Below are 26,807 nucleotides of genomic sequence, written 5' to 3'. Positions count from 1 at the left end.
CTGACACACGTCAGATGGGCGAGCCGGCAGAGCCAGAGCCAGCGGGGGGGGGGAGGGCCAGAAACTGCAGAAACCAGGAGAAACGCAGCAAAGAAGAAACGCGTCTTCCTGCAGGGAGGCCCGTCGGAGGCAGCCGGTGTTTGCGGAGATCGGACCTGCGGCATCCCAGCACAGCAGGAGGCTCGCGTGGCAGCGGGGCTGAGGGCACCCGGCCGACGCGGTACGCGGGGCGGTTAGCGGGAATCTCCGTCGGCGACGGCACGGCCCCGCTCCGCTTTACTCTCCCCGGCCCGCCGCTCCCCGTTGCCGCGGTAACCGCGCGGCGCCGCCCCCCGCGTCCGCCATCTTGCGGCATGGCAGCGCGGCCCGCCCGGCCCCAAGATGGCCGCCCGCCCTTCGCCGTCCGCTTCCGTCCCCGCTGAGGCCTGCGGCTCCTGGCGCGGCGCTCCCTCGGCGCTCTCTGGCTGCCGCCTCCTCCCGGGAGCGGGACATGGCGCTGCTTCGGTTCCTGCTGCTGCGGAGCCGCTGCGGCTGGCGGGCTAACCCCGCGGCGTGGGCCGGGCCTCGGCCCCGGGGCCCGCAGGTAACGGGGCTGGGCGGGCGGCCTGGGGAGCGGCGGTTCGCGGCTTTATTTTGTTTCTATTCAGCGCCCGTCGCACAGGGCTGCCGTCCGTACGAGTTATGCATACGCTGCGCGGTCTGCCGCCGGGCCGTCGCCGAGGCTGGTGTTGATCAGAGGCTCTCGGCCCGGGGAGCTGAGCGGGGCCGGAGCTGCGCGGCCTTCGGGGCCCGTCGAGCCCCGCTCCGCAGCACGGCGCCTGGCTGACAGCGAGAGGAAAGGCCGCTTTCTGTTCGCGGTTCCGCCGTCTCCACGCGTTCGTTTTACAGCACAGAGAGCGGTGGGTAGAGAATTGGGAGAGGGCTTTGGCTGCCTCAGAGCAAGTCGCGCAATCCTAGAATCCTTATGAGGGGACCTTTAAAGGCCGTCTGTCCGACTCCCCTCCAACATGGACGCCACAGCTCCGTCTGCGCTCAGAGCCTTGGCGGTCGGACATCCCTGCACAGCCGGCTCCGGTGCCTCGCCGTGTCACCGAGTGCCCTCTGAAGCTGCGCTCCTGCGGTCCCTGCGCGGCTGCTGGCTGCTCGGAGTGCCTGGGAGGCTTTCTCCCGTTCCGCGGTGTGTGGAACTGTTGTAATGCTAATTACTAGCTGGGAGAGGCGATTTTTTTTCTCTAAATCCTCAGTAAAGGGTATGGGAAATTAAACGATTCTGAAGATATCCGTGTCAGTGAATGTCATTCAAAGCAAATGTATCTTAATTTGATAGGTTTCAATCCTGGGTCCCAAAATTTTAGGTCTGCAGATCGGAAAATTGCGCAGAAAAGCCAGATTGGTATATCTTGTGTGAAGCAATTCAGCTGTGGAGCCTGATGCCCTGATTTCAGCGCTGTTTGAGATTAATTCACTGCCTGGGCATCCCAGCAGCCCAAGCAGGAGGTTGGAACAAGATGACCTGTAAGGTCCCTTCTGACCCAAGCTGTTCTGTGATTCTATGAGCTAGGCCTCCTGCAGGACCCAATGCTCTGTGCTTCGGTGCAGGGATCAAGCACAGGCAGCCCAAGTAGGCAGCGGAAGAAGAACAGTTGTGGGGTTGCTGAGTGCATCATGCCAGGCTTTCCAGCTGCTTCAGTTCTGTGGTCAATTTAAATTAGCCCACACTGCTCCATCCCAAAGAGCACTGATGCCGACACAACAGCAGTTGTGTTGCTGCCTAGCAGGTGAGGAAAAGGTGAGGGATTTTAATTTAGTTGCTGCTGTCTGGTTTGCTGCACAGCAGCTTGCCTCTGTGCCATAGAGGGAGTCCTACAGCTGAGAAAGGGGAAGGCTTGTGTTTACTCAGGGTATTAGTTCGTGTCAACTTTCAGATGCTGTGAAATTGCCCTTAAATGCGAATTTAAGCTGTAGGCTTGCTGCTGAATTCCCATGGGGAAAACAGTTGTGTTACAGTTGTGGACAGGGCTACAATGTAGTAATGCTTAAGGTTTTTGCTATGGGGTTGTACTGCATCTGAGGAGTTGATTTCCCACCTGTCTCTACAGAGTTTAGAGCAGGGCTACAGCAAGGAACACGGTTGCAGTTTTCAAGTGTCTTGAGTATGTGCTTGTCTTTATAGCAGTGCTTTCTTTAAACTGGATTGTAAACAACATCTCCACAGTCAAATGGCAAGTTCATAGCACAAGCAGGAATAATGCTTGGGGCTTCCAGCTGCCGGCCCTGTGACTTACCCACAGTATTTTCATGTTCAGAAGTCTTTGTCTCATGGGATCTGGGGATGGTAAGCAGTCGCAGTACTTTTCCAATAGCTGTCTATTTTTTTTTAATCTTCCTCTTCAGGGCCTTCTGTCACAAACACTTTCCCCCACGTGTCGAGGTCTGGGTGGAGTCCTACTGAAACAGCGCCTCATTCGAGATCCAGCCAGGCTTTGGAATCTCTTGGGTGAGTCCTGAAGAGCAACTGTACAGGTGGAGGAGAAACTTCCTTCCTTGTCATTCCTCAAGCTGAAATCCAGCTGTGCTGTTCTTGGCTTTGAGATCAGTGTTCTGGCTTATTGTTTGGTGGCAGGGAGGAACAGTGGCACCTTTCCACAAGGAGCTCGGTGTGATGCAGTAAGCACTGCACTCCTTAGTCATTTAAGAACAGCAGACTTCAAACTGGAGAATCTTCCTGTGTCTCATTAGCAAAGCCTAAGAGGAAAATATTCACTGTGAGAAATAGAAGCTATCGTCCTTAAATCAGTTGCTTTGCTTCTCTCATTTTTTTGTGTTTTCTTGGCAACAAAGCTTTCACTTCATTGTTCTGTAGCAGCTACTCTGAGTTTGATCGTTTGTTGCCATGATTTCTTGGCTTTTATTAGAGAATCCCAGCAGCATGTTCTGAGAAACCTGCCTTTAACTCCAGCACTCCAGGTTTCCTTTAGCATGTTTCCAGCTCCAGCACGAGGCTGCTTTTAACTGACCGTACCAGTTAACTTCAGCTGTGCCTTGGGGAGTGTTTGAATGTTCCAGTACTGGACACGTTTCTCCAGACGATTTTCTTTGCCGTACTAAAATCCTGTCTGAACAAACCCGTGTCTTTAGTTGGATTGTTGAGAAGTATGCGTTATATAAGGAAACTGGAGGAGTCTGTCCCTCCCATTACTCCCTCTTACGAGGCTGTCTCATTTTCTTGGCACGCAGACGAAGCTGTGCTCTTGGGTGGGTGTGGACCTTGGATTTCTGTGCACTTGGAGCTCCTGTGTTTCTGCTGCCCTTGGTCCACCTCTCTCTGTCACCTGAGGTCTGTGGTGGTGACTGTGTAACTCTGCTTGCCTGCAGGTAGCACTTACTATTTTACTACTTCAAGCTGCCAAAGGAGTAACCATAAGAATGGAGGATTCAAAAAGAAATCTCCAAAGGAGGAGGAGGGTATGTATGTGCCAAAAGCATGTTTAATGGCATGAATCTGCTGTGAGGGATAAAAGTGGGCAGCATGGGAGGGTGATGGTAGTGCTTATCTCTGGGCACTGCAGGTTTGTTCCTGTGGCTAAGAGGAAGTGTGAAGGGGTGCACTGTCTTAGCTGCTGGAATGCTAATGCAGGCTGCGGAACTGATTTGTGAAAGGTGCCACTTTGCATTCTGTGCAAATAATGTCATTGATTTGGATTTTTTGCTTTAATTTTGCCACTTTACAGAAAGGAATGGGATTTGCAGAGTTTCAGTCTGGAGGTTTTGGTGCAGAGCACTGACTGAACGAGGAGCTGAATGTTAACGTGAATTGAAACTGGAATCTCTTGTTCTGTTTTCCTTCTTTGTGGATGTGTTGGCTTCTAGAGGTTTACAGAGCTCGAATTTAACAGCAGATTGCTTAGAGAGTCCTTAGCTGTGTTACTAGGGGCACTTGCTCAGACTTTCTCTTTTCCTAAAGCAGGTGTTCCTGGACACTGGGCTGTTGTTTGCTTTGGGTTGTTGTTGCATATCTTGCACTGTCTAATCCCCAGGTGTCCCAGCATAAAGGATATGCTGAAAATTGATGGCATCTCACTAATCGTGTCCTGAAACCTATGGAGCTGTGTGGCATGCCAGGTTACATGGAGAAGTCAAGGGGTGCGGTGTGCCCTCTGTGCACCTGGAGCTATTGGGGGGAGGAGAGAGGCCAATGAAATGGCACTAAGAAGGAGCAGGGGTGTGAAATAGCACCTGGGTTCTGGGCAAAGGCCTTGCAGGACTTCCACCAGGCACAGTGTTTTGATCCCTGTGTCTTCTACCACTTGTCTCATACCAGTGGGTTCTCCCCAAAGGCTTTTCAAATTGGAGCTGATTTGTGGGTGTCCCTTTTGAGCAGCGGCGCTGTTCGCAATCTTTTCCTATTTGTGGATTGACAACAGCTGTGCATTCCATTTCAAAAGTGTAATTTGACTCTTCTTTTTCAATTCTGTAAGGAAAATCCTCTGCTCGTTTGTGAATGCGTTCGCTTTCCCTCTAGCCTCCCAAGAACCAAAGTGCTTACAAGGCTTCTAGGATCTGAGTTGGCTGTTTTCAGACTCTGTGGTGCAGTTTTTAGCTGGAAGTCCCACAGCTGAGTTTTATTTGTTTATTTTTTTAAGAAAGGTGTCAGAAGTTGTGCAGGCGAAGGCCTCGTCCTTGTGTCTTGTCAGTAGTGTTTGCAGAAGCATTAAAGTCCTGAGTGTTTTCTTCCTTCTGTGGCTTTAGTGATGCTTGCAGGGGCTGTTGCTGCCTGAGACTTGTTGGATGTCTGTGTGCTGCTTTGTCCTGAGCTGGGGTAAGCCTTGTGTAGATGGAGCACCAGACATCTGCTGCACGTGGGAAGGCACGTCACGCTCCTACACATTGTGCTGCAGAGTTTTACCTGGCTATCATCAGGTTATGCAGTAGCTTGGCTTCTCCCTCGTTGTCCTTAAACACAGTGGTAGAATCCTCTCGAATGAACTGACGTGTGAAGTGGAAGCAGTGAGAGGCTGATGCCTTCAGCCTGACCCGTGCCATTGCACGCCGTCTCTCGAAGCCCAGAGCTGTGGCTTCGTCAGTGGGTCCGTGTGACATTGGTTGGGTGCACGGGGACACGAGTGCAGTGTGGCACAGTCCTTGTTGGAGAAGTGTGACACAGAGCTGGGGCGCTTCTCGTTAGTGCTTCTCGTTAGTGAGACCACCCAGGCTGGTGGTGTGCGCAGCGCCTCAAGAACCGCGGCTGGTCAAATTAGTAAACAGTAACATGCTGCCTTCTGTGGCCTCTTTTCTCCTGTGATTAATGGATAGCTTGACTTTGGGAGGTGGAATGCTACCCCATGTCTCCAGGGGAATGTTCGTCTCTGCAGTAATTATTAAAAAGAACTCTTCAAACTGTCAGTGCAGCCCTTGCAAGATTTTAATCAGAGAGTTCAGATCTGGGGTTAATGGCAAATCATTGCTTCGTGGAGGCTCTCAGAGACTGAAGAGCTGGAAGAGTTCCCACAGCTGTTGCTGGTGAGTGTCACATCCAGTGCCTGGTTCTCATTTGCTGGGTGTTGTGGTGGGGAGGCTTATGGTGCAATGTGTGAATGTTGCCCTGTAAAGACAGTCACATTTTGCATAAACTAAGAGATAGATTAATTTTGTTCTTAATTAAATGCAGGGTAGAAGAAAGCTTTGCGTCGTCTTGTAGCTTTCCAGCCATTTCTGAGACGACTCAGCGGTGGGTTGAACATCTGAGCGTTGAGGTGTGAGGTGCCCAGCCATTCTCTCTGTAGTGACAGCATCCTCAGCTGTCTGTGCCTTAGAACTTGTTTGTTTGCATCCCATCTGAAACTCAGTACAGAGAAGTGCTTTAGCCACAGCTGGTGCTGAGATCTTCAAGGAGTTTGCACAGCCATAGACAGACTTTCTTCATGTCTGCACTTATTTCTCTGCAGTTTTCTTTTAAAACCCTTTTATTTACAACTTGCCCAGTAGTTGAGGACAGTGCCCGCACTGAGGCCTCTACCATGCTGTATTTTAATTTTCTTTCATCAAACTGTACTGGGTGTCAACCAGCAGGGTTTTCTTATTAATTGCAGTGTTCTCACAAAGCTGGATCTAGCAGGTAATGAACAGGAGAGCAGAAGGCATCAAAGAAGGGGGCGGATGAGCTGGACGCGGTGTCTGAGCTTGTGTTTTGGAATCACAACCTTATCTGAAAAGCAGCACTGTTTCTATTTCGGAACGAAGCTTTGCTGTTGGACGTGGAGCAGGGCTGAAAAATGATGCTGTGCATCTGAAGGGCACGGTGCTTTTTTTAGCAGCTGCCTGGGTCATATGTTTGTGCCTTGGTTTTGTTGTGCCCTGCGTGGGCTCTGATTGGTGCTCAGTGATAAATGCCGGTGTCGCAGCGTTTGTTAGGAGCTGGCAAATAAATCCCATCTGAGCTGCAGCAGGCAGATGTGCCTGCAGTCCAGTGGCACAGAATTAATTTATTTCTGGGAGCAGAACGGTGCTTTGTATGCCGTGTTGCTGTCGGCTTTAAATTGCAAATCAAGAATGAGCAGTAAATGATATCTATTGAGAGCTTCACCTATCTGTAGGAAGAGAGATCGGTCGTCATCTTAACGTGGGAAGCACTAGCTGGCTGCTGGCACTGAGCAGCACTGCCGGGAATTCTGCCTTTTCATGTGCACCACCAAAGTGCTGGGAGCTGAAAAAGGCTGTGGGGGCAAACCCTGGGTGTAAACCATCCCTTCCTCTCGTGTCATCGGGTCAGTTGTGCAGGAGAGGCGCAGGAACACATCTCGTGTTTAAATACCAATCTAATGTTGAAGTGATACAGACCCGCAGTGTGGAGAGTCACCAGGCCTGTGTAAGAGTGAAGTCATACAGCGAGGGGGAGAATGTGCTGTGCTGTTAAGGTAATGAGATTGATTTGTAGTGTGTTTCAGCCCATGGATAAATTGCACATTGCTTCTCCTGTGCTGGTTTAGATTTACTGCAAATGCGGATATTTTCTTAAGTAGTAAAACTGTTGTTGGTCTTGTGATGCAGGGTGCCAGCAGATCAGGAGTGCAGCTGGAAGCAGTTATACCTTGCAGTGCTGTGCTGCATCGTTTAGCAGTGCTGCTGAGGCTGGTTTTATTCTGCCCTAATATTTTTCTAGTAGCTATGGAACAGGACTAAGAACAGCAAACAGGACTAGGCAGAGCAGAAGGGTGGTACCCAGAGCTGAGCTGTAGTCATAATTTGTAACAAGAAAGGTCTGATGGCTTTATTTGGTCTACGTCTGTAATAGGCTGGGGAAGTGAGGTAGCCCTTCATTTCAGGGCAGAATGGCAGTGGTGGGGTTGTGACAGGTATGGAGGACTGTGACCATCCAAAGTGCCCTGCAGCAGGGTTGGGCTGCCTGAAAACAGGGAGCTGCAAGATTGCTGAGTCTCTTCAGACGTGCTGAAATTTGAAAGCAATGGGCTTTTTTGCCTCGCTGGTGCTTTGGTTCTTCCTCTTCCCAAGGCTGCACTTAAGAGGCAATTCTCCATTGTCTGCAGGATGTGTAGGCAGTGCCTCACTGCGTGGCTTTGGGGGCACGGGGCACAGCTGTGTGTAGCTGTGGTAAAACAGACTGGGTTGGAAAGCAGCAGTGTGGTGCACCCAGGTTATTGCTGGCCAGTGGGGTGCAAAATTTGCCTCTTTGCAGGTGGCTGCTAGGTTTACAAACTGAGTGTGCTCTTATAGCCAGGCTTCTGCCCCGCTGCTGCCCGTGCGTACAGCCTGGGCCCTGGGAAAGCAGAAAGGGCTGCAAGTGTAATGTAAGCCAAAAACCTGGCTCACTGTGTAACCTTGAGCAAATCACACAACTGAGCTGAAAAATGGCCTGTGTGGTGCAAGTCAGGTGCTGCCTCTGGGTACGGTGCTTCCAGGGTACTGCTGCACTCATCTTTGTACAGCACTGCCCCTCTGCTGGACAGAAAGCTCTGCGCTGACGCGTGGAAATTTTTCTTTGATTTAATTTGATTTTTTTTTTTCCCTAAAGAGGAAGAGAAGCGCAGGAGAAGGGAAAATCAGATGCACCTTGAACGCCTGCGGGCTCTGCTCATCATTACTTTAATAGTGCTGCTGTTTCGATTCATGGTCAGCGAGAACAGAGAAGGGACCAGCATCTCCTGGAATTACTTCATCAGCGAGATGCTGTCAAAGGGGGAGGTCCAGAGGATCGAAGTGGTTCCAGAGAGTGATATTGTGGAGATCTACCTGCACCCGGGAGGCACTCCGCGTGGACAAGTGGTGAGTGACTTTCTGCCATTGCAATGGATGGTCACAGGTTGTCTTAGATCTGAGGTGATCTGAGAGAAAAAGAACTGAATTAGTAAATGGTTATAAAGCTCTAGCAGGTAGATTTGCTCTTTCCTCACTTTTCCTCTTTCTTTTGTGTGAAGCTCAGGGGGTTCTGTTACTCCTACCAACCTGGAATTTAAACTGTAAGAGTAATTGACAGTGACCTGAAGGAAATGTTATGGATGTTTAAAAAGCTGGAGAAATTCCCCAGTTCTTTCTCACCAGCTCTGCCTGGTTCATCGAAAGGAGTTAAGGTCTTGTTCCTGGATCTAGTTTAATTTCTTTTCTCCTGTTTGGATTTTAGGTTCGGGTGCTCTGTCAAATCAAGAAGGAAGTGCAGACTTCCTTCTTAAATCTGCTAAAGTGGTGAAAAAGAGCAAAGCTTATTCACATCTTGTGTAACTTTGCAGGGCAGCCGCCAAGAATCAATACAAACTAACTTGAGAGACTCAAATATTGTTCCTTGGTTCACCTCGCTTAGCTCAGTGATTTTTATGATCCATTTGCAAGCTGCTGGATGAAATTAATTTCTGAGCAAGTCATAGGAAGGAACAACATCCAAAATGCCTCCTTCTCAATGATGTAGTTTTCCAGATGTATTATGAATTTTTGGCTGGGCCCAAAGATAGCCCTGTAATTGGGTTTGGAATGCTAACTCCATCCTGCAGCTTGCCCACGAAGACACGATGTCCCCTTGTTCCTACAGAGCTGAGACTCAGGAAAGCACAGAAGGCGAGGTCTAAGGGGCTGCAGAAACTGGCCTTGTCCCTGACTTCCCTTGGAGTCCCTCTGTTTGTTATCTGCCCATTATTTCATTGGTGTGGCCAACAGAGGACCTAATGATGCTGTCTGTCATCCATGCTGTGCACCCCTTCTGCTGGTGGTTGCCCTTACAGCACGCTCACACTGTCCTCATACTGCTTCTCCTTGCATGTCTCCAGAACGTTACCCTGCTGTACACCATGCGAGTGGCAAACATTGACAAGTTTGAAGAGAAGCTGAGAGCTGCGGAGGACGAGCTGAATATTGATGAGAGAGAGAGAATCCCTGTTTCCTACAAACACCCCGGCTTTTACGGAAAGTACGAGCTGATATCATGCTTACTGTTTATTTTATGTTGGCAACAACATCCCTCACTTGGAAAGTTCCTTCCAACTGAACGTTATGTAAATAGAAAGCAAAAGAAGTGGTCCTTGTTTGGAGCAGGTCTTTCAGAAGTGCTCTAGTTGTGCTGTAACCTTTCAGAACTGAGAGTCCCAAGGAGATGTGTGGAACCACAGCGTGTAACAGACCAGAATGTTTCAGCTCAGTGTCAGCAGCTCTGAGGAAAGCCTGTCAGCTGCTTTGTATTCTTGCATAGCAGAGCAGCTTTTTGTCTTTATAATCCATTATTCGAGTGCAGTAATGGGTCCTGTGAGATAGGAATCCTGACTCAACCAGTGTGCTGTCAGACCCTGCTGAATGGCGGTGGTGCAGTCGGCCTTCCCCCATTTAAACGCCTTGAGGACGGCCTGCAGCGGTGGTTCAGTCTGCAAAAACAAACACCCAGTTTGGGCCTGTTCCCCAAATGGCCGTGGCTCAGAGGACAGCCTGTGCTGGTGCTGGCTCCTGCTGTGAGCAGCATACTGAGCAGAGCAGCTCTGCTGCTAAGACGCAAAATCTCAGTGAGAGAGAAGTACTTCTGTTAAACTTTCTGTTACCTGAACCCAAGATCTTCTGCTTTTACAAACAATAGTAATTAAGAAGTCAGTGTTCAAATAAACAGCAAAGAGCGAGAGAGAAAGCCTGTCAGAAGACTGCCGTGCTCCAGCCAGGCTTCATCCTGTTCTTCCCTGTGAGGTACAAGTGTGGCTGTTTGCTGCTGATGTGGTTTATTTATCCTCCTGTTAGGGCTGGCAGCTTGTTTTTACAAGGTGGGATTTATGGAGTCCAGGGCACAGGACTGATCTGTGGGGCTTGCTCACTGGGCTGTTGGACAGACCCACCTCCAGCACTGATGGCTGCTACTGCTGCAGAAAGATGCTTTCCATCAGCGTATGAGGCTGGTGTTTGGAGAGCTCTCAACTCATTGCTGAGTCTGAAGTACTGGAGATGCAGCACGGTAGTTCTGCTTGCCAAGTAGAGCAATCCTATATCCTAACAACCAAGAAAGATAGTTTCATACTGCTGCAATTGTCTGCCAAGGTGGTCTTGTCACCTGCTTGCACCCCATGCAAAGATCTGCATCTTCTGCTTTCAGAAGCCCCAGGGGTTTGCAGTGTGGCATCATTCTCCTGGTGGTGGGGAGGCAGCCTTTCCTTGCAGGTGCCTCACCAAAGTGTGAAATAAATGTCATGTTTGTCTATGAGGAAGATACCTGGAGAGCAGTTTGTCTAATTGCTTGTCCTCTGAGCAACATCTTTGCAATTTTAATGCATTACTTACATGGAGGTAGGTAAACTTCTCAAATTGCTCGTGCAGGATGAAATCTTCAGTTCGTATTGAGGGCTTGCCAATTTTTGTCAGACTTTTAAGAAGAGTAAATTGAACTGTTGAAGTCAGCCAGCACCACCAGCTGCTTCCCTTGCTCCTGAAAAGAGTTCTTTAGAGCACGCAGCGGGGTCTGAATCCTCTCTGAGGAGACGTCAGAGTCAGGGCTTTAACCTGCGAGGCACTGTGTACTCATGGCTTGCATTCAGTTTACTTTCAGAGCTGGGCACTTGATGCATTTCAGAATTAATCCTCTGCTTGCACAGTTGACAAATTGGAGGTGACTTTCAGCTTTCAGCGTTGCCTAGGAGCTCTCACTGAGTAGAAACAAATGCAGCTGGGGATAATATAGCATGTGCTGGTCCCCTTGTTTCAGTAAATCATTTATTTCAGAGGCATGGCACACATATTCCTAGTTCAAAGATAAGGAACTGAAGTGAGACGAGGGCAGATCATTTCATGGGGTCAAGCAGGGCTCGTGCAGCAGAGCAGGGGCTGAGGTAGGGCTTCTCAAGTCCCAGCCTGGCATCTGACATGTCAGATATTTTTTTCCTCTTATTAAAAGCATCCTGAGTGTAGAGCTCAGGAAGTTCTGTCCTCAGCATGTTTGTCTCATAAGCGCATTAGGCTTGCACTGTCAGCTTGGCTCTGCCTCTCCCTTCTAATGCAATAGTTACTGCAAAGGATGCAGAAAATTCGTTATGTTGGTTGCTGGTCCTTCTGTCAGAAGGACTTGTGAGAGGCTGGGCTGGGCTGGGCTGAGCAGGCTGCATAGCAGCTCCATCCTGGAGGCTTGCACTGGGATTTTGTGCCAGGAGTGGGCAGTTGGAAGCAGCCTGATGTTCCTGGACATGGGGTGGGACTGCCAGCACCACCAGCCCTGCTCAGGATGTGATCTGACTCCTGAAGGGCCTGCCTGTTTGATAAGCAAAATGCCTCTGAAGCAAGGGGTCAATGGGAATTGCTTCTGCAACCATAGCAGTGTGGGTCAGTGTCTTCTGTGAAACTTCAGAAGCTGTGCAATGGTTGGGGCTTTGTTACACCTGTATAAATGGATGCTCATGGTTGCGTTTCTAGCCTAAGTGTCAGGACCTTGTAAAACACTAAAAATAGGAACACTGCATAATATTTACTGAGCTGTGGCTGCGTGCTGCAGTTTGTACCTGTCCTCCCTTTGTCCTTTCAGTGATGTCATTTCCCTGGTAGTGACACTTGTGGCTGTGTCCATGCTGTGGAGCCTCTTCCGCCTCATAAGGGTTGCGGGCCGGGCTGGAGGATTCAATGCTTTTGTGAGTATCCTGGCTCTTTCTGTTGCTTTGCATCCTGTGAGTAGTCTTGTCCCCTGGCCTGACCTCCTCCCTTTTCCCCAGCAAAGTCAACACAGATTAAGAGTTAACTGATGCCAGGGACGCTTCAGTCTTGATACGTGTCGTGTCTTTTCCTGTCCTGATCATCTGACCAGATCGTACAGTAACTGGCCTTAGTGGAGGCCCTTTCTTTCCCCAATGGCAGGAAGGGCTGAGCTCAGTGAATTTGCAGTCCAGTTTGCTCTGCTATTTTCAAAGCTCGTTAATGAGTTGCAGCTGCAGATGGTGTTTTTCACTGGGTCCTGCCAATATGCCTCCCATACAGCCAGGAGTAGGGATTGCTGCTTTTTGCAAAATGAATTCTCAATTTATAAAGTATGTTCAGATTCTGGATTTCATTATGTGTTGGCCTGTTCCCCTCACGCCACATGGCTCACTTGCAACATCAGTTAAATCTCCTCCTACCCTCCTCCCTTGCCTGGATCAGCTGATGAAACTGTGTAGAAATCAGCCCTGGGTGTGCTGCTATCGACCGCAGGGGCTCGGGGCTGAAAATAGTGGTGTATTCAGTCCCTTGCTGGATTTCCCACTCAGTATCCTCTGAAGTTCTCTTCTGGCTTTGAGATTCTCTTTATACAAAGGGGTACAGCTGCTTGGAAGAGAATAGTTTAAAGAAATGCTGAGTAATGAGGGCCTTGAGGATTCATTTCTGCCCTTGGGTAAGTGGGGCAGCAAGGCCCCGCATGTTTAACTCTTCATTTGGATAAACATGTTTCTAAGGCATGAGAAGCTGTAAACCTTCTTCCCAAAGCAAACAAAAAATGCTGGGTAACTGTTTTCAGCAGGACATAATGAGCAGTTACTAGCAGAGTGCTGAACTAAACTCTTGTTTTGGCTGTCGCTGTGGCTTAACACGCACCAGGAGGCTGAGATGTGCTGCCTGTTCAATTGGAGAGCCTGCAGTTGTGTCCCTGGTGTTGCAGGAGGAACTGATTGGACAGTGGTGCAAAATGCCTGTTTGCACATGTTTGCAGGGCAGTGTTGGCATTTATTTACTTCTGATGCATACTCCTTAAAACTGTACCTGTCCTGGATGTGATAAGGACCAGAGCATTTAAGAGTCTGGGGGAGAGGATATTAATTAAGGTTTGGGGCATTCTGCTTGTTCTTATTAAGTTTTTCTACTCGGTCTGTGGGAAGTTGAGCTGGGTTGTGTTGGAAGTACTACTGCAGGTTTACTTTTCTTCTCACCAAATATTGATCAGTAAAGCTCAAGTCAGCAGTCTGCAGTCTGGCTGTGAAGTGTTTCCAGTGCAGAAGTAACTACCAGCAGTGCATTGGTGGGCGTTGTAATGGTCTTTGTTAGGGGCAGCTGTACCTGTGCTGTCGCTTGCAGTATAGCAAGCAGGCTGTCCAGAGAGCATCTTCAGTTCTTGTGCTGCTTTCCACAGAATCAGCTGAAAATGGCTCGTTTCACCATTGTGGATGGAAAATCCGGGAAAGGGATTGGCTTCAAGGATGTAGCAGGAATGCACGAGGCAAAAATGGAAGTCAAAGAATTTGTGGACTACTTGAAGGTATAACAAAGCAAGCACTGCCTGTTTTCTGGGGTAGAAGGTTAACCTGGGGAGGAGAGAATATTTATTCTCTTTATCATGCGTGATACCGAGCAGCCTTTGTTTAAAAAAAGCTGGAAGCTTTTTTCTGCTGTGATCAACGTGACTCAATCTCTACTTCCAGTTCTGTAACAGCCTGCAGATGTGGCTGCTCCTATTACGAGCTCAGGGTCGGTCAGGATGAAAACAATGTCAAGAAGTTCTGGAAAACCACGTTCTTGAGCAGATGTGTGATGTGAGCTGAGGATCTGACACAGCTGTGTTGTTCCTACAGAATCCTGATCGCTACCTGCAGCTCGGTGCCAAAGTGCCCAAGGGTGCCTTGTTGCTTGGACCACCAGGCTGTGGGAAGACGTTGTTGGCAAAGGCAGTGGCCACAGAAGCACAGGTGCCTTTCTTGGCCATGGCGGGCTCCGAATTTGTGGAGGTGATAGGAGGTAAGATTTGCAGGAGGGAGGGGATGGAGGTTGCTTGGAGAATGCTGTCTGGATCCCTCAAAAAGGAGTTTCCTCCATTCTTTGCATGAGGAGGATGAGTTGGGTATTTCTGCTGAAAACATACAGGTTTTCAGTGATAGCAGATAGTTAATTATGTAGTCCTGAAACATGTTTTCTCTGACTTGCTAGTTGCTTCCTTCTCACAGAGGGAAACCACAGGTCTCTACTTGAAACCCTGACTTGACTTGCCTCTACTCCACGTCAAGCAGGATCTGAGGAGCTAAGATAGGAGTTCTGGGGCTAGTTCTTTGTGTCTGGCACGTTGAAGGGCTCACACAGTGAGGGTTTGGTCAGGATTGGGTGCCTTTTTGGATCCGTGATTCCTGCTCTACAGCTAACAGTTTTAGCTGGTTTGAAGCTGATTTCTTCTCTTTTTGTGTAGGTCTGGGAGCTGCACGAGTCCGCAGCCTGTTCAGAGAAGCACAGGCTCGTGCACCCTGCATTGTGTACATCGATGAAATCGATGCTGTGGGCAAGAAGCGCTCAACTAATGTGTCTGGTTTTGCCAATGCTGAGGAGGAGCAGACCTTAAATCAGCTGCTGGTGGAAATGGATGGTCAGTATTTCTTCCTTGGCATTTGAGCCTTTGTTACCTTGAAGATCCGGGCCTTTGTTCTGTTTGAATTTGCCATGCCTCCTTAGTGTTCTCAAAGTATTCAGTGTTGCATTCCCTGGGGCAAGGCTTGCTTGTACTTCACAGCACATTCAGTCCGTAAGCTCGGCACTACAGCTTGCTCATGTCTGTGTGCAAAGACCCTCTGGGTGACAAGTGAGAACTGTGTTTGGGACCCCTTTTGGGAAGGGCTGTGGCCCTGAAGGCCAGGTGAATTTACATCTAGCAAACTTAAAAACCCTGGAGCCTTGAATGAGTTATTTTTGTGACTGTACTCCTACAGAGTCAGAAGAGAATGTACTGTCACATTCAGAGTGAATTCGCCCCAGTAACCACACGAGTGTCCACCTGCTAATAAAACTGATGGAAAACAGGCACTAGATATCAAGGCTGGCAGAGGGCAGCAACCCCAAGGATTCATACTGCAGTGAATGGCTTCAGTTCAGGGGTGTTTTCCCACTGTCAGGTGGAGAGGAGTTGTTTGCAGTACTGAGCAACAGGAAGAGAAAGAATTGGCAGCAAGGGCAGTAGTGTCTTCAGCTGGTAATGTTTAGTTCCAGCTGGCCATTAAAAGCTGTCGAATACCTGCTTGCTCTGTCTGACAGGTAGTGTTTTAAAGCCTGACAAGGGCTGAAGTTTAGCTGTTCCAGAGGAGTGCATGCAATGAAATGCATCCATTCTCCTTTCTTTGGCCTGTTTTCATGCTGCTTGGCTGCAGGATGCCTATCTAAGGTGGGAGGGAGAAGCTCTGCACACAACTCCTGCTTAGGTGCTGCTCTTCTGGATGCTTTCTGAATGTATTGCATATGGAATCAACCCTTTTCTCGGACACAAATGCCAAAAAGAACAATTTTTTGTTCTTAGTCATAACTCTGTCAGAGCCTGCAGCCCTAAGTCTCATTGCTTCTGTGGCTAAATCCTACAATTGCAGATCAGCATGTGTTTATATCTGTCTGCTGCTTTGTGGGACAGGCCTGTTTTCCCTTGGCTGACCGTAAATGTGGCACTTACCTCATCAGTCTCTTCACAAGAGAAGTTCTGCAGTGAAACCATCCCTCTTTCTCCAGACATGTATGTATTTTTTACTGAGTTTTTACAGCAAAGCAGTGGGTGCAGCCCTGCTGAAGCAGAGCACATCCTGTGGTTCTGCAGCGAGGTTGCTATGGAGTGAACCTTCCACTCTCAGGGAGGAAGCTAGGATCTGTAAAGTGCTTTCAGGAAAGCATCAATGTTCCTCTGTACTGAGGATGATCTGTAATGTTGGATCTCTGCCTGTGCTGCAGAAGGAGAAGAAATTGTAAGCAGGAGCACAGCGCTGAGCAAACAGGATAGAGGTGCTGCTGTACTGAGATCCTGCAGGACTCTGCCTCAGCCCAGGTGCCAGGGAGCTTCTGGAAGGAGCGCTGCGATCTGTAAGCGGGTCCTACATAACCAGGCACAGATCTGGTTATCAGAGGAGCATCTGTGAAGCGTGTGATGCTGTGTAGGACCTGATGTGGTATAAACACGAGTGCAGCTTCCTGGGACTTTGCACATGCACTGACTTAGGCACTGTGGCCAAGCATATGAACATATTTGGAGTGAGCGTAACTGCTTACAGCTGTGTCTGTATAGCAGTGTCTCAATGGAAAGGCCTGTAGTAACACACAGAACAGCAATCCCAGCTTGCTTTTGTTTTTTTTTCCCTCTTGACAGTTGCAGGGTGAAGTGGCAACAGGTTACCACTGAATCAGATGGAGGCCCATCTGTGTGTTCAGGAAAGCGTGGTCAGTACACATCTCAGTGTTAGAAATGGAAGTGCCTGACTTCCTGTGATCTGCAGAAATCAGGAGCTGTTCCTAGAATGTTGCTTTGTGGCGAGTTTCAATTAAAAAATCAGGGCACAAGTCATTGAAAAGTGAGGTTAGAAAGTAAGTATTATCCTTTAATGCTTTAAGAGTCCTTGAGGAAAAAACAGCTTCTGTACAGTGTGCAGCCTAGCTAATTCTAAAATGGGTATTGCTTCATGATTATCAGTTTGTATCATACAGGTCATGTACTGAGTCCCTCACTTGCTGAATGCTTTATCAAACATTAAAAAAATAGCCTAAGGAGTTTACAGTGCCAGATGAGAGGCAGCTGGCAAAGGCTGTCAGGGTAGTGCAAGCATCGTGGGCTTACTGTTGGCTTGTATGCATAAGCAGTGATGTTGGCTTGTGTTACTGAACTGCTGTCTAATTGTGCATGTTACCTCGGGGAGGTGCCTCTTGTTGCCTCTATGTCCATCATTACAAAACAAAGCTTTCGGGAGGAAAGTGAATTTTAAGGAGATGGAGAGTTTACCCAGGCAGAAGTGGAGGGTTTGTGTGCGTTTCTGATGAGAGCCCTGAAATGGGAGGTCACAGTTCTCTTGTCGCCGTCTTGAGCTTAATTTGAAGGTTGAACTTGTGCGAGGTAACGCCGCTGAGCTGAGCTGATAATTCGAGAAAAATCAAGTGCAGAAGTAGATCTGTGAGTCATCAGCTTAGCAGTGACTGTGGGGTTTGTGTGTGCGAATGAGATGGCTTGGAGCTGAGGTACAGGAAGAAAAGGAGGGTTGGAGCCAAGGGGAGCCCCTGCTGCAGGCTGGAGGGACGGTGAGGGCAGCAGGCGAAAAGTCACTGTAGGAAGCTGTAGGGGTGAGATGTGGAGTTGGATGCCCTGTAATTCTGGTATGCAGATTTTAGAGTAATTGTGCTCTTTCTATAAGCGACCTCGGTTCGCCTCCTGACAGCTTGCTTCGTGTTCTGGAGGCATCAGAGTTCGGTGGGAGAAGGGGAGGGACTGGGCTGAGCTGTACAAAAGCTGACTTTAAAAACCAGAGCGACTCGTACTCCAGCCTTTGTCAGAACAGGTGCCTGTGCTGAATAGTGAATCTTCCCTCACAAATCGCAAACAAGCGGAAGAGGAATGTGACCCAAATACCTCCCCTGCTCTGAATGCGTTTGCTGGGAGCTTGTCAGTCCTGGGCTGAGCTGCTCTTTTGTGAATAAAGATGCAAGCCAGTCCTGTGAAGTCCTCAGACCTCTCCCCTTGTCTGTGCTGGGTGCAGGTTTGTGACCCCGTGGCTTCCCTCACAATGCTGGCCCCTTTTTCAATGATATTGTACACAAACGATGCCCGAAATGCTTTTGAATGAATGGCCAACAATGCAGAGGAGCTGCCTATCAAATGCACTGTGTCAGTGGGCAGGAGGGCACTCAGCAATTCAACCGGACCCTCCCCAGTTCCTTTTAGAAGTGCCTGAAGTTGTGAACATAGATGTGAAGGCTCTCTTGGGGCCAGATTTTCAGAGCTGTTTTTAATTTGTTGACGTGGCTGAGGTGGCGTTTTTGTAGCCTGTTCTCATGACTGCTGGTTGTCTGTGGAAGCCAGCGCCCGTCACGTGCCAGGTGACATCGTGCTGGGAAGCGTGATGTGACTCAGGCTGCTGCCGTGGATTTCTTGGAGCTGTTTGGCACTGCTGGGAAGCAGGCTTGAGAGCAAGTGGGGCAGAAGCTGCAGCGAGGAGGATGCACTCTGTGGTTCTGTTTTGATTATGCTTGTTCTAATAGTCAGACCTATTTTAAGGTCGAGCTGTCCCAGCTGCAAAGCTGATAATGTACTGTACCATCTAATCCTGCCGTGTGAATGAAGCTTGCTACCCCCCAGGTGCCTGCCAGTCTCTCTCCTTGTTTATCACACTCCAGAGCACAGTATAATACACACCTGAAGAACGGTCAGCTTCATCCTCTGCAGGAGCTTATTTAGACAGCGTCCTGCAGGGAGGAAGAACAGAGGTTTGCTGCAGTGCGAGCTGACAAAGCCAGTCCTCTGACTTACCTGTAACCTTAATCTCTCTGCTGAGCTCTTGTACGCTGACACATTTGGCAGCTCTTCCGGCCAAGCTGGAGGGAGCTGAAACCCACCCAGCTTACGTGCATGGAGCTGCTTTCTGCAGTGTGTGACTTGGCAGCCAGGGAGCACACGGGACCAAGGCGTCCTTTCCCTGGGAAGGCTGTGAGTGCTGGGGCTGCTGAATCTGCTGGAAGCAGGTGACTCATAGCCAGAGGCCTCCAGGCACCTGGTGGAATGTAATAAATAAGCAGTGTGGTTCAGTGATTCAACATCATCCCTGGCTCCCCACCCAAGCAACACAACCGCTTGCCCCTTCCTGCCCTCCTCCAGCTGTTTGTGCTCTGCCTTCCCAGGAAACCCTGTCTGCCTCTGGTGCCTCTGTACTGCTGGCTGCTCTCACAGAGCCTGTAATTCCTGATGCTCCCTTCATCTTTAAGACGTGGAGACAAAACTGTGTGACTGTGGCTTGAGCTAGTTTGTGCTAATCATCACTGCAAAGCTGTTTGGTCACATTCTGTCCCTGCCTACATGATATCTGTGGTGTACATGTTGCAGGGTTGGTCTTTGCACTGCTCTGGTCCTCAGTGTGCCTGGATGCCTCTTGAGTGATAAAAGATGCAGATCAAATCATGCTGTGATTGAGTGGCGAGGCTACGTCCTGTATTCTTGTGTTAATCCCATTTGGTCAGAAGAAAACCTATTCCTTCCCTGGTGATGCTGGTAGCCTGTCTGTGATTGAAGGCTAGAAGTGAATGAAAACTGAAAGGGTTTTCCACAGCAGTGCTGGGGAGGAAAATGCTATTTCAGCTAACAAATATTGTACAACTGGAACTAAAGGAGCAGGAATTGGCTTATGGCTGGGGATGAGCAGGCATGTCCGAACTCATAAGAACAGATTCTGTTCCGGTTTCCGGTTGGAGCAATTTCAAAATACGGCAAAAGAAAACCCAACAAAACAAAGTTGGGGCTTAAAGGGAATTTCAGTATGCCCACAGTGGCTGGGGTGACCCGAGAGGTTCCTTCCTGCTCCTGGCTGAAGAGGACGCTTTCTCAGCCTCAGCTGCCCCAAAGGATGTTGTACGTGCGTTCTGCCTTTGTGATAAAGCTGTGTGAGAGGTTCTCTGCATCCTGCCCTGCCTCACCCCTTGCTGTGCTCGCAAGGAAGTCTCTGTGATGGTGAAAGCCTTCACTTGTGTTTTTACTTGTCTTGCTACAGGAATGGGGACCACAGATCACGTCATAGTGCTGGCTTCCACCAACCGTGCTGATGTTTTGGATAATGCCTTGATGAGACCTGGCAGGCTTGACAGACACATCTTCATTGATCTTCCAACACTCCAGGTATATTCCATCATCTGTCCTGTCCTTTCTATAGTGTTCATGGCTAAAGTGTCCCAGTCCTTCCCTTGTTGATTGTTCATTGGCCTGGCAACCACTGAGTTTGGGGCAGATGGAGATGGCATATGAACCTCAGCAGCAAATTCTTCTGTGAGGTTCTCTGCCATGCAGATGCAGAACTTTGTTGTCTTCTCTCCAGGAAATCAGGAGCCACCTAATTGGCAAAGCTGGCTTGTGTGGGGAAAACTCAACTTGTCGTGTGCCTTGAGCACCGTTTGTCTTGTAGGTTTATCATCCTCACTCTCCTCATCAAGCTCCTCATTTTCTTCCAGGCAGCCTAAGTGACTTTCCTTCTGAATGCTTTTGTAAATCCATTTATTAGGGGAGTCTGTCATGTCCGCTGTGTTGACGTTTGTAGTGGAGCCTTGCAAATAGGCTCAGCTGCAGTGAAGGTCTGCCTGCTCTGCCAGCACAGTCTCTTCTTCTCCCATCTGTGCTTTACTGTCATCCTCAGAGTTTTCAGTTAAAATACCTCAAATGCCTGATACAATCTGGCACCGGAAGCATGAACTCTGCAGCTGCCCTGAAGGAGGAAAGGGAAAAACCCTGGCAACTGAGCCCATTGTTTTAATCAGGATCTCCTGGGCCAGCTGAATGAGTCATTGCTTGGCCGCTGGCCAGCCGTCAGCTCACCCCCACCTCTGTCTGGGAAGTGGTCGAAGGCTGAGCAGCTCGTAGATGGGATTCTTCTTTCTTGCAGTGCAGGAGGGAGCAGGTAGCTGCATCCTGAGCTCCTTCCTGCAAGTGCTTATATGGTAAGAGCAAAGTTAAAAGACAGATCAGAGTGAAAGTTAGAAGGGGAGAGCGGCCCTGAGAGAGAAAGCAGTGACTCACGGTAAGCCTCCGTACATCTGTTCTGAATTTGAGAGCTGGGTGTTTATCAGGGCTCCTGTAGGACTGAAGTGCTGTAAGGACAGCCCTGCCCTCTGCTGGCAGTGTCACCGTCCCTGCTGCCAGAGGTCTGGCTCTTCCTCTGCTCCCTGCCTTAGGGAGCAGTGAAGCTGCCATGTTAGGAAGCTTGCTGGGCTCCAACGTTCACTGTTGTGTAAGTGCTCTGTGCTCTTTGCAGGAGAGAAGAGAGATCTTTGAGCAGCACCTGAAGGGTCTCAAGCTGATCCAAGATGCCAGCTTCTACTCGCAGCACCTTGCTGAGCTGACTCCAGGCTTCAGTGGTATGACATCTTGTATCCTTGAGGGACTATTCTGCCTCTGCCTTGCAAATTCAGCTACGTGAAGCTCCTCAGTAGCTTAGGTTTAAGAGGGTATTTTGGTCTCAAGGGCTTTCTTTTCTTTTTTTTTTTTTTTTTCTTCTTTCCCTTAAAATCCTCCTCTCTGCTTAAACAGGGACAGCCTAATCAGCTTCTCGTGAAAGGAGCTGCAATGAGCAATTGTTTGTGGCTATTTTCAGTGTCCTGCAACTTCTGGGAATAGCAAGGTGCAGAGGCTGGGGAAAAACAGGCTATTACAAGTGCCTGGGGTCCTAATTCTTCTTAATGCTCTTCTCCAAGCTGTTGTTGAAGATAAGGCGTTGTACTTCATGCTGAGATGTGGAAAAACACCTGTGTTGGTAGGCATTACCAGGAAAGCAGATAGGAGAAAGGAACAGCAGTTCCTTCATCTGTTGGAGTAGAAATTGGACGACTCTTGAGCCTGCTTCCAGGGTCAGTCCCTGGGAGTTTTAAACATTGCTGAGCAAGGGGCTCCAGAGTTCCTGTTTATGTGGAGTTCCTGGAATATCCTTTCTGGGTTTCCCCTCTAACAGGCCCCAGCGCACTGCCTCTTCGTGACTTCTTTCAGCAGCCCCCCACCACCATCACCCACACACACAAACTCAGAACAGATGTTCTTTCTCTTCTGCACAGAGGTTTGTGTGGTTGCTGCATGAACAGTGCAGCAATCCATGCCAACCCAGACTGCCCACAGCACTCCCCTGTTGTTAGAGCCAGCCTTGGCTTTAGCCTCTTAATTGATTGCTGAACTCTGTCCTCTGTATGGCAACACCGTGCTCATTGCCAAGGCAGTGGTATTGTTCACATCCAACGTAAACACCATGGCTGAGATTCACTCTCTGTTCCCAAGGAACAAAGAGGAGCTTGCAGCGCAGGCTGTGTGACTTCCTTAGGCCCTCCTCCAGATCTGTTCTGCCTTATCTTTCTGTCATACACCAGACCCGATGTAATTCTTACGCCCTCTTGCCAACAGGAGCAGACATAGCAAATATATGCAATGAAGCTGCTCTCCACGCTGCCAGAGAAGGTCACAAATCCATTGATACTTCCAACTTTGAGTATGCTGTGGAAAGAGTCATTGCAGGTAAGCTCCTGTTACCTCACTGATGTGTGCTGCGCTCCTTGGGAGAAGGCCCAGGTGACTGGGTCGTGTTCCAGGGCAACAGCTAGGATCTCTGTGCTCTTTCTTGTCTGGAAGATCTTGAATGCAATAATCACAAATGAACCAGCCTTTCTGAATCTGTAGGCAACCTGAACCAGCAGCTCAGGAAAGATATTCAGTAGCAAAGCATATACACAAGAAAAAGAGGGGGAAGATTCAAAGCTGTATTTGTTTTTGAGCTGTTGGACTTGATGATCTTGAAGGTCTTTTTTAGTCTGAACGATTCTGATTCTATGGAATATATGGCTTTTTAATTAAATATTATCTATACGCATAAACATTTTAGGGAATCTTAAATAGAGTAGTGGAAGTATCTCTGGGGTTTTGTTCTTGCTCTGGACACCTGCTACATAAACATGAATAGCAAAGCAAATAGGCTATCCTGCCTCAGCCTCAACAGCAACAGGAAGAAATGAGAGATTTTTCTTCTTGGCCTCGAAGCCCAGACTTTGATGAATTGGCAGAATAAACTGAAAGACAGTGGAGCACTGTTCTCTCTCTGAGAACATCCTGTCAGCCTTTCCCTGTTGCTTGTGCAAGTGCCAGCAGAGAGGAACCTCTGGAGCCTGCCATGGGGCAATATATTGTAGGGAGGGGGAGGGAGAGTTCCCAGAAGGCTCGACCTCACCTGAGGGGTTTGAATCCGGTGCATTTCTGTCTGCACTTTCCTGCAGGCAATCCCTGACTTTCATATTCAGACATTTAGCTGCTTCCAGCCTGCGGTGTCATCACTGGGGCTGAGTCTGGGCAAACAGCCTGGCATTCTGTGCCTTTCTTAGAGTGTAGGAAAAAGGGTGTTCCTTCGGGGTCAGGTATTCCCTGGCACCACGATTGAATTCTCACCGTTTGCTTTGTATCAGAAAATGCCCAAATATTTCCCTGTTTAAGAGAAGGTATTTGAGATCTCCTCTGTTTTGCCTGTCTCTTACAAACATAATCCTGGGAGTGCTTTGGGGGACTGAGCACACTTCCACGAAGCCCAGACTGCGTGCAGCAGCTCCCAGGAGTGGGCAGTGAGACAGCTCTCAGTGCAGAACAGAAACCCTAATAGCTGTCACATAGATGTGCTTTACTTTTCCATCTGTAAGAGAGAGTACTGAACTTGCAGGGATTGCCTTGACTTTTCTTTCTCAATTCTGCCTTTTCCTTAGTTCCCCAGGCATGGAGGACAGGGCAAAAAGCGAGCAAGAACACAGGGGATGTGCAGCAGAAGGAATATCTGGGATTCATGTGGTGGCCATGAGAGGGCATGGGCTTCAGCAGCTTCACTGCTGACAAGCTGGCTTGCTTCACTGAGGCTCTGTGACATTTGGGAAGCGATATCATCTATTTGTTGCTTAATCTGATCTTTTCATATTAGCAAGACCTGGCTATTTTTTTTGCAGAACAAGTCTAAAAGGCCCTGAACAGCCCTCCAGGCCCATATATTAAGTGTGCCCTTGCCACGTAGTGGGAATGCTCTGGGTTTCACAATCCAGTTCAATATTTCAGTCGCTATAAAAGCTTTTCTTGAAGGAAACAAGATATTACTGTGCTTTCCATTATAAGCTTCTGGTTTTAATAAGGATGATGTGGAATCAAAAGAGAACTTTGCAAGTCCTGAGGCCCTGTCAGCCTTAAAGCTTTGTGTTGCTGTGAGGGAGGAACATGAACTCTTCGCTGTGGTAGTCCCCATTGTGTTTTCAGTTTGGGAACAGAAAGCAGTCAGTAAGTCAGGTCTCCTGGGAGTGCTGGAGGAAACCTGCTGAGCACACAGAAGCATTCAGGGCTTGTCCTGGGAAGATGGAGCAGAGCCTGTGCCCTGGTGGGGTTTGTGGACACAGCATAAGACCAGCAAAGCCAGCCCAGGGTTTTTTCCTGTGGTGTTTGTCTCATAAAGGTGGTAAGCCTGGGCCTTTAGAGGGCTCCCCAGCCTGGAGCTTACTTCGTTTGGGGGCAGCAGCAATCTTCACGCTTTGTGCTGTTGTGAAGAGAGCACAGTCCCTCACTTCTCGATGGGCTGACAGGGATGCTACCAGAGTTTAAAAAGTCATAAAGCTGTATACAGCATATCCACACATCTCTCTGTAGAAGGGTATGTACAGGGACGTGCCACGTGCTGCTGAAGGCAGAGTGAGGAGCTGACTGATGAAAATCAGGGCTGCTGCGATTCATCTGCGATTCCATCGCTGTCAGCCTCCCAGGGCACAGTGGTTTCCAGGGTCCCTAAGCAGTGCTTCTGCAAGATCTGCCGTGCTCCTTTTGCTGCTTCCTTGTTTAATAAAGCTCTTGACTTTGTTTAAAAATTAATGTTTAATAGAGTGCTGTTTTCCAAGGCATCAAGAGCCTTGGTACCAAGCCGCTCTCGGCTCTGCCTGCTCTACGCCCTGCTGCTCCTGGCACAGTGCAGGCATCCACTTACAAGTACTGGGACCTTCTTGCATCTGATGCACAGGGCTATAATGACTGCTGGATTCGCAGTGTACTCTGGAACTAACGTATTTTGTACGTGCTGGAAGCTTTACTTCCATTCAGCATGTTTTGGAATCCTAATTGGACTTACTGTGCGTTACGGGCTACTGGGTTGGAAAATGGACACTTTCAAAAATCACCTTTCTGGAGAAAGTATTAAGTGTGAGTTATGGCTTAATTTGGTAGTTCTCAGGAGCCTGGGAATGAGCATGCTATCTGTAATCAGAGATTTCTTGGCTTTGGAGGAAGTTGGGTTTTTTTGTAGATACTCGTGGTTTTTTTGCTGACTTGAGCACTCAGTCTCATCTGGGACCTTTCTTATATATATAATTCAAAATCTTTCTTCTTTCCTGTCCCTAAGGGCCTGAAATACAGCAAAATCAGTGTGATACTTCAGCTAGTCCTGTTTTCCTTTTTCCTTTTTTTTGGTAGTGTTTTTTTTGGGGGGGCTGGATGTTCCCACCCTCCCAGTGGTAGACTGACTTTGCAGATATGTCCCTCAGCAGGAATACAGTGTAACCAGCCTCTGGCAGAGCCCGGGGCAGAACTGGGCTTTGCATTCTAGAGCTGTGATTCAACTGAGAGTTTAAAATTATTTGTGTAATGATTAAGTGTGTTCTGAGAAGACCGACAGTGCTGGCTTGTGCACCAAGCTGAACAGGTTGTGTCCTGCTGCTTACACCTATTGCCCGCTGTCGTCTCATCTGACCCTTGCCTGTGCTCTGACAGGCACTGCCAAAAGAAATAAAATCCTGTCACCTGAAGAGAGGAAGGTGGTGGCGTTTCACGAGTCGGGCCACGCGCTGGTCGGCTGGCTGCTGGAGCACACGGAGGCAGTGATGAAGGTAACCCTGGCACCAGCTGCTGTGTCACAATGTGTGTTGTTGTGTGGGAAGAGGAGTTTTTGGGCTGCTGCTGCCCAAGGTGTGCTGATCATTTCATAGCGCTTGTGTTTAATTCTGCTGTGTTGCTCTGGTCATCTTCATAAACTTGGGGCTGCGAATACTGCTGCAATCCGTGCTGCAAATACGCTGTCAAGAGAAACGGGTTGATAGCGGTGGTGCAAGGCTGATTAATCAGCCACGGGGGAACTCTGGCATTTAAAAGCTGACTGTGAAGCGCTCCCAGTGTTTGCTGGTTACCCAGTTGCTGGGCACATCTGAAGCAACTGAATCTTCTGGTGCTGCTGCTCAGTTCGTGCACTTGCTCCAAGCACAAAGCGCTGCTCTGTGTGCGTGCGTGATCTCCTTCCCTGCTGCGGTTTGCCAGCATGTTGCAGCTACCAGTCAGGCCGTTGGAGAAACTGCTGTGATACTAATCGAAAGAGATGTGTTGTTCAGATTGGCTCGCTGAAGAGTTGGTCTGCCTGAAGCCCTTCTCTGCAGGAAGGGCCCCCCTTTGGCACCCCGGGGTGTGTTCTGTCCCATGCACGTCTCCTCAAAGAGCCCTGACACAGGGGAGAGGTGGAGGGTGGAAATGACAAGAATGACAGCTTCTTGGCCCACCACCAGCAGCAAATTCACTCTGAATGACCTATTGTATAAGCTGAACTGTTGTTAATTGCTCTCCAACAAAATGTGGCTGCGTTTAATGGATGAGGGAATCGGGTCTTATTTTTCTGAAGGCATCCTGTGTGTTTGTTAGGTAGTCCCCATAATTTTGGAACATGGTTAAGCAAACTCCCATTGCTTACATCCTTCAAAGCCACTCTTAAGTCTCAAGATTTCACTGGCTTGCTGTTCAGGGTAACTTTTTATTTCTTGTTCTAAAAGTGAGGAAAGCTACTCCGCAGCTGTGAAGGCAGAGCCTTCAGTATGGGAATGGCAACTGCAATTCATGCCTGTGTAGGTTAGTGAGCAAGCCCCACTGCTTTTAACAA

The 26,807-nt window shown here is 48.9% G+C and overlaps 1 protein-coding gene across 1 annotated transcript in view; it reads left to right on the top strand.

The window, feature by feature from the left end:
* The first annotated feature begins 338 nt into the window (after positions 1–338).
* Positions 339–26,807, top strand: part of SPG7 (SPG7 matrix AAA peptidase subunit, paraplegin) — a 30,845-nt gene continuing 4,376 nt past the window's right edge. The window contains exons 1-13 of the mRNA XM_048958501.1: positions 339–583; positions 2,395–2,497; positions 3,376–3,465; positions 8,030–8,280; positions 9,273–9,412; positions 11,987–12,089; positions 13,559–13,684; positions 13,998–14,160; positions 14,603–14,776; positions 19,905–20,029; positions 21,156–21,258; positions 22,289–22,399; positions 25,658–25,773. Of these exons, the coding sequence (XP_048814458.1) occupies positions 491–583; positions 2,395–2,497; positions 3,376–3,465; positions 8,030–8,280; positions 9,273–9,412; positions 11,987–12,089; positions 13,559–13,684; positions 13,998–14,160; positions 14,603–14,776; positions 19,905–20,029; positions 21,156–21,258; positions 22,289–22,399; positions 25,658–25,773 (1,698 nt within the window). The 5' untranslated portion in view covers positions 339–490. The remainder of the gene's footprint in view (positions 584–2,394; positions 2,498–3,375; positions 3,466–8,029; positions 8,281–9,272; positions 9,413–11,986; positions 12,090–13,558; positions 13,685–13,997; positions 14,161–14,602; positions 14,777–19,904; positions 20,030–21,155; positions 21,259–22,288; positions 22,400–25,657; positions 25,774–26,807) is intronic.

Source organism: Lagopus muta, chromosome 12 (genome assembly GCF_023343835.1).
Source record: "Lagopus muta isolate bLagMut1 chromosome 12, bLagMut1 primary, whole genome shotgun sequence".
NCBI lineage: Eukaryota > Metazoa > Chordata > Aves > Galliformes > Phasianidae > Lagopus > Lagopus muta.
Note: the sequence above shows the minus strand (reverse complement) of the source record. Positions and strands in the feature narration are given on the sequence as shown.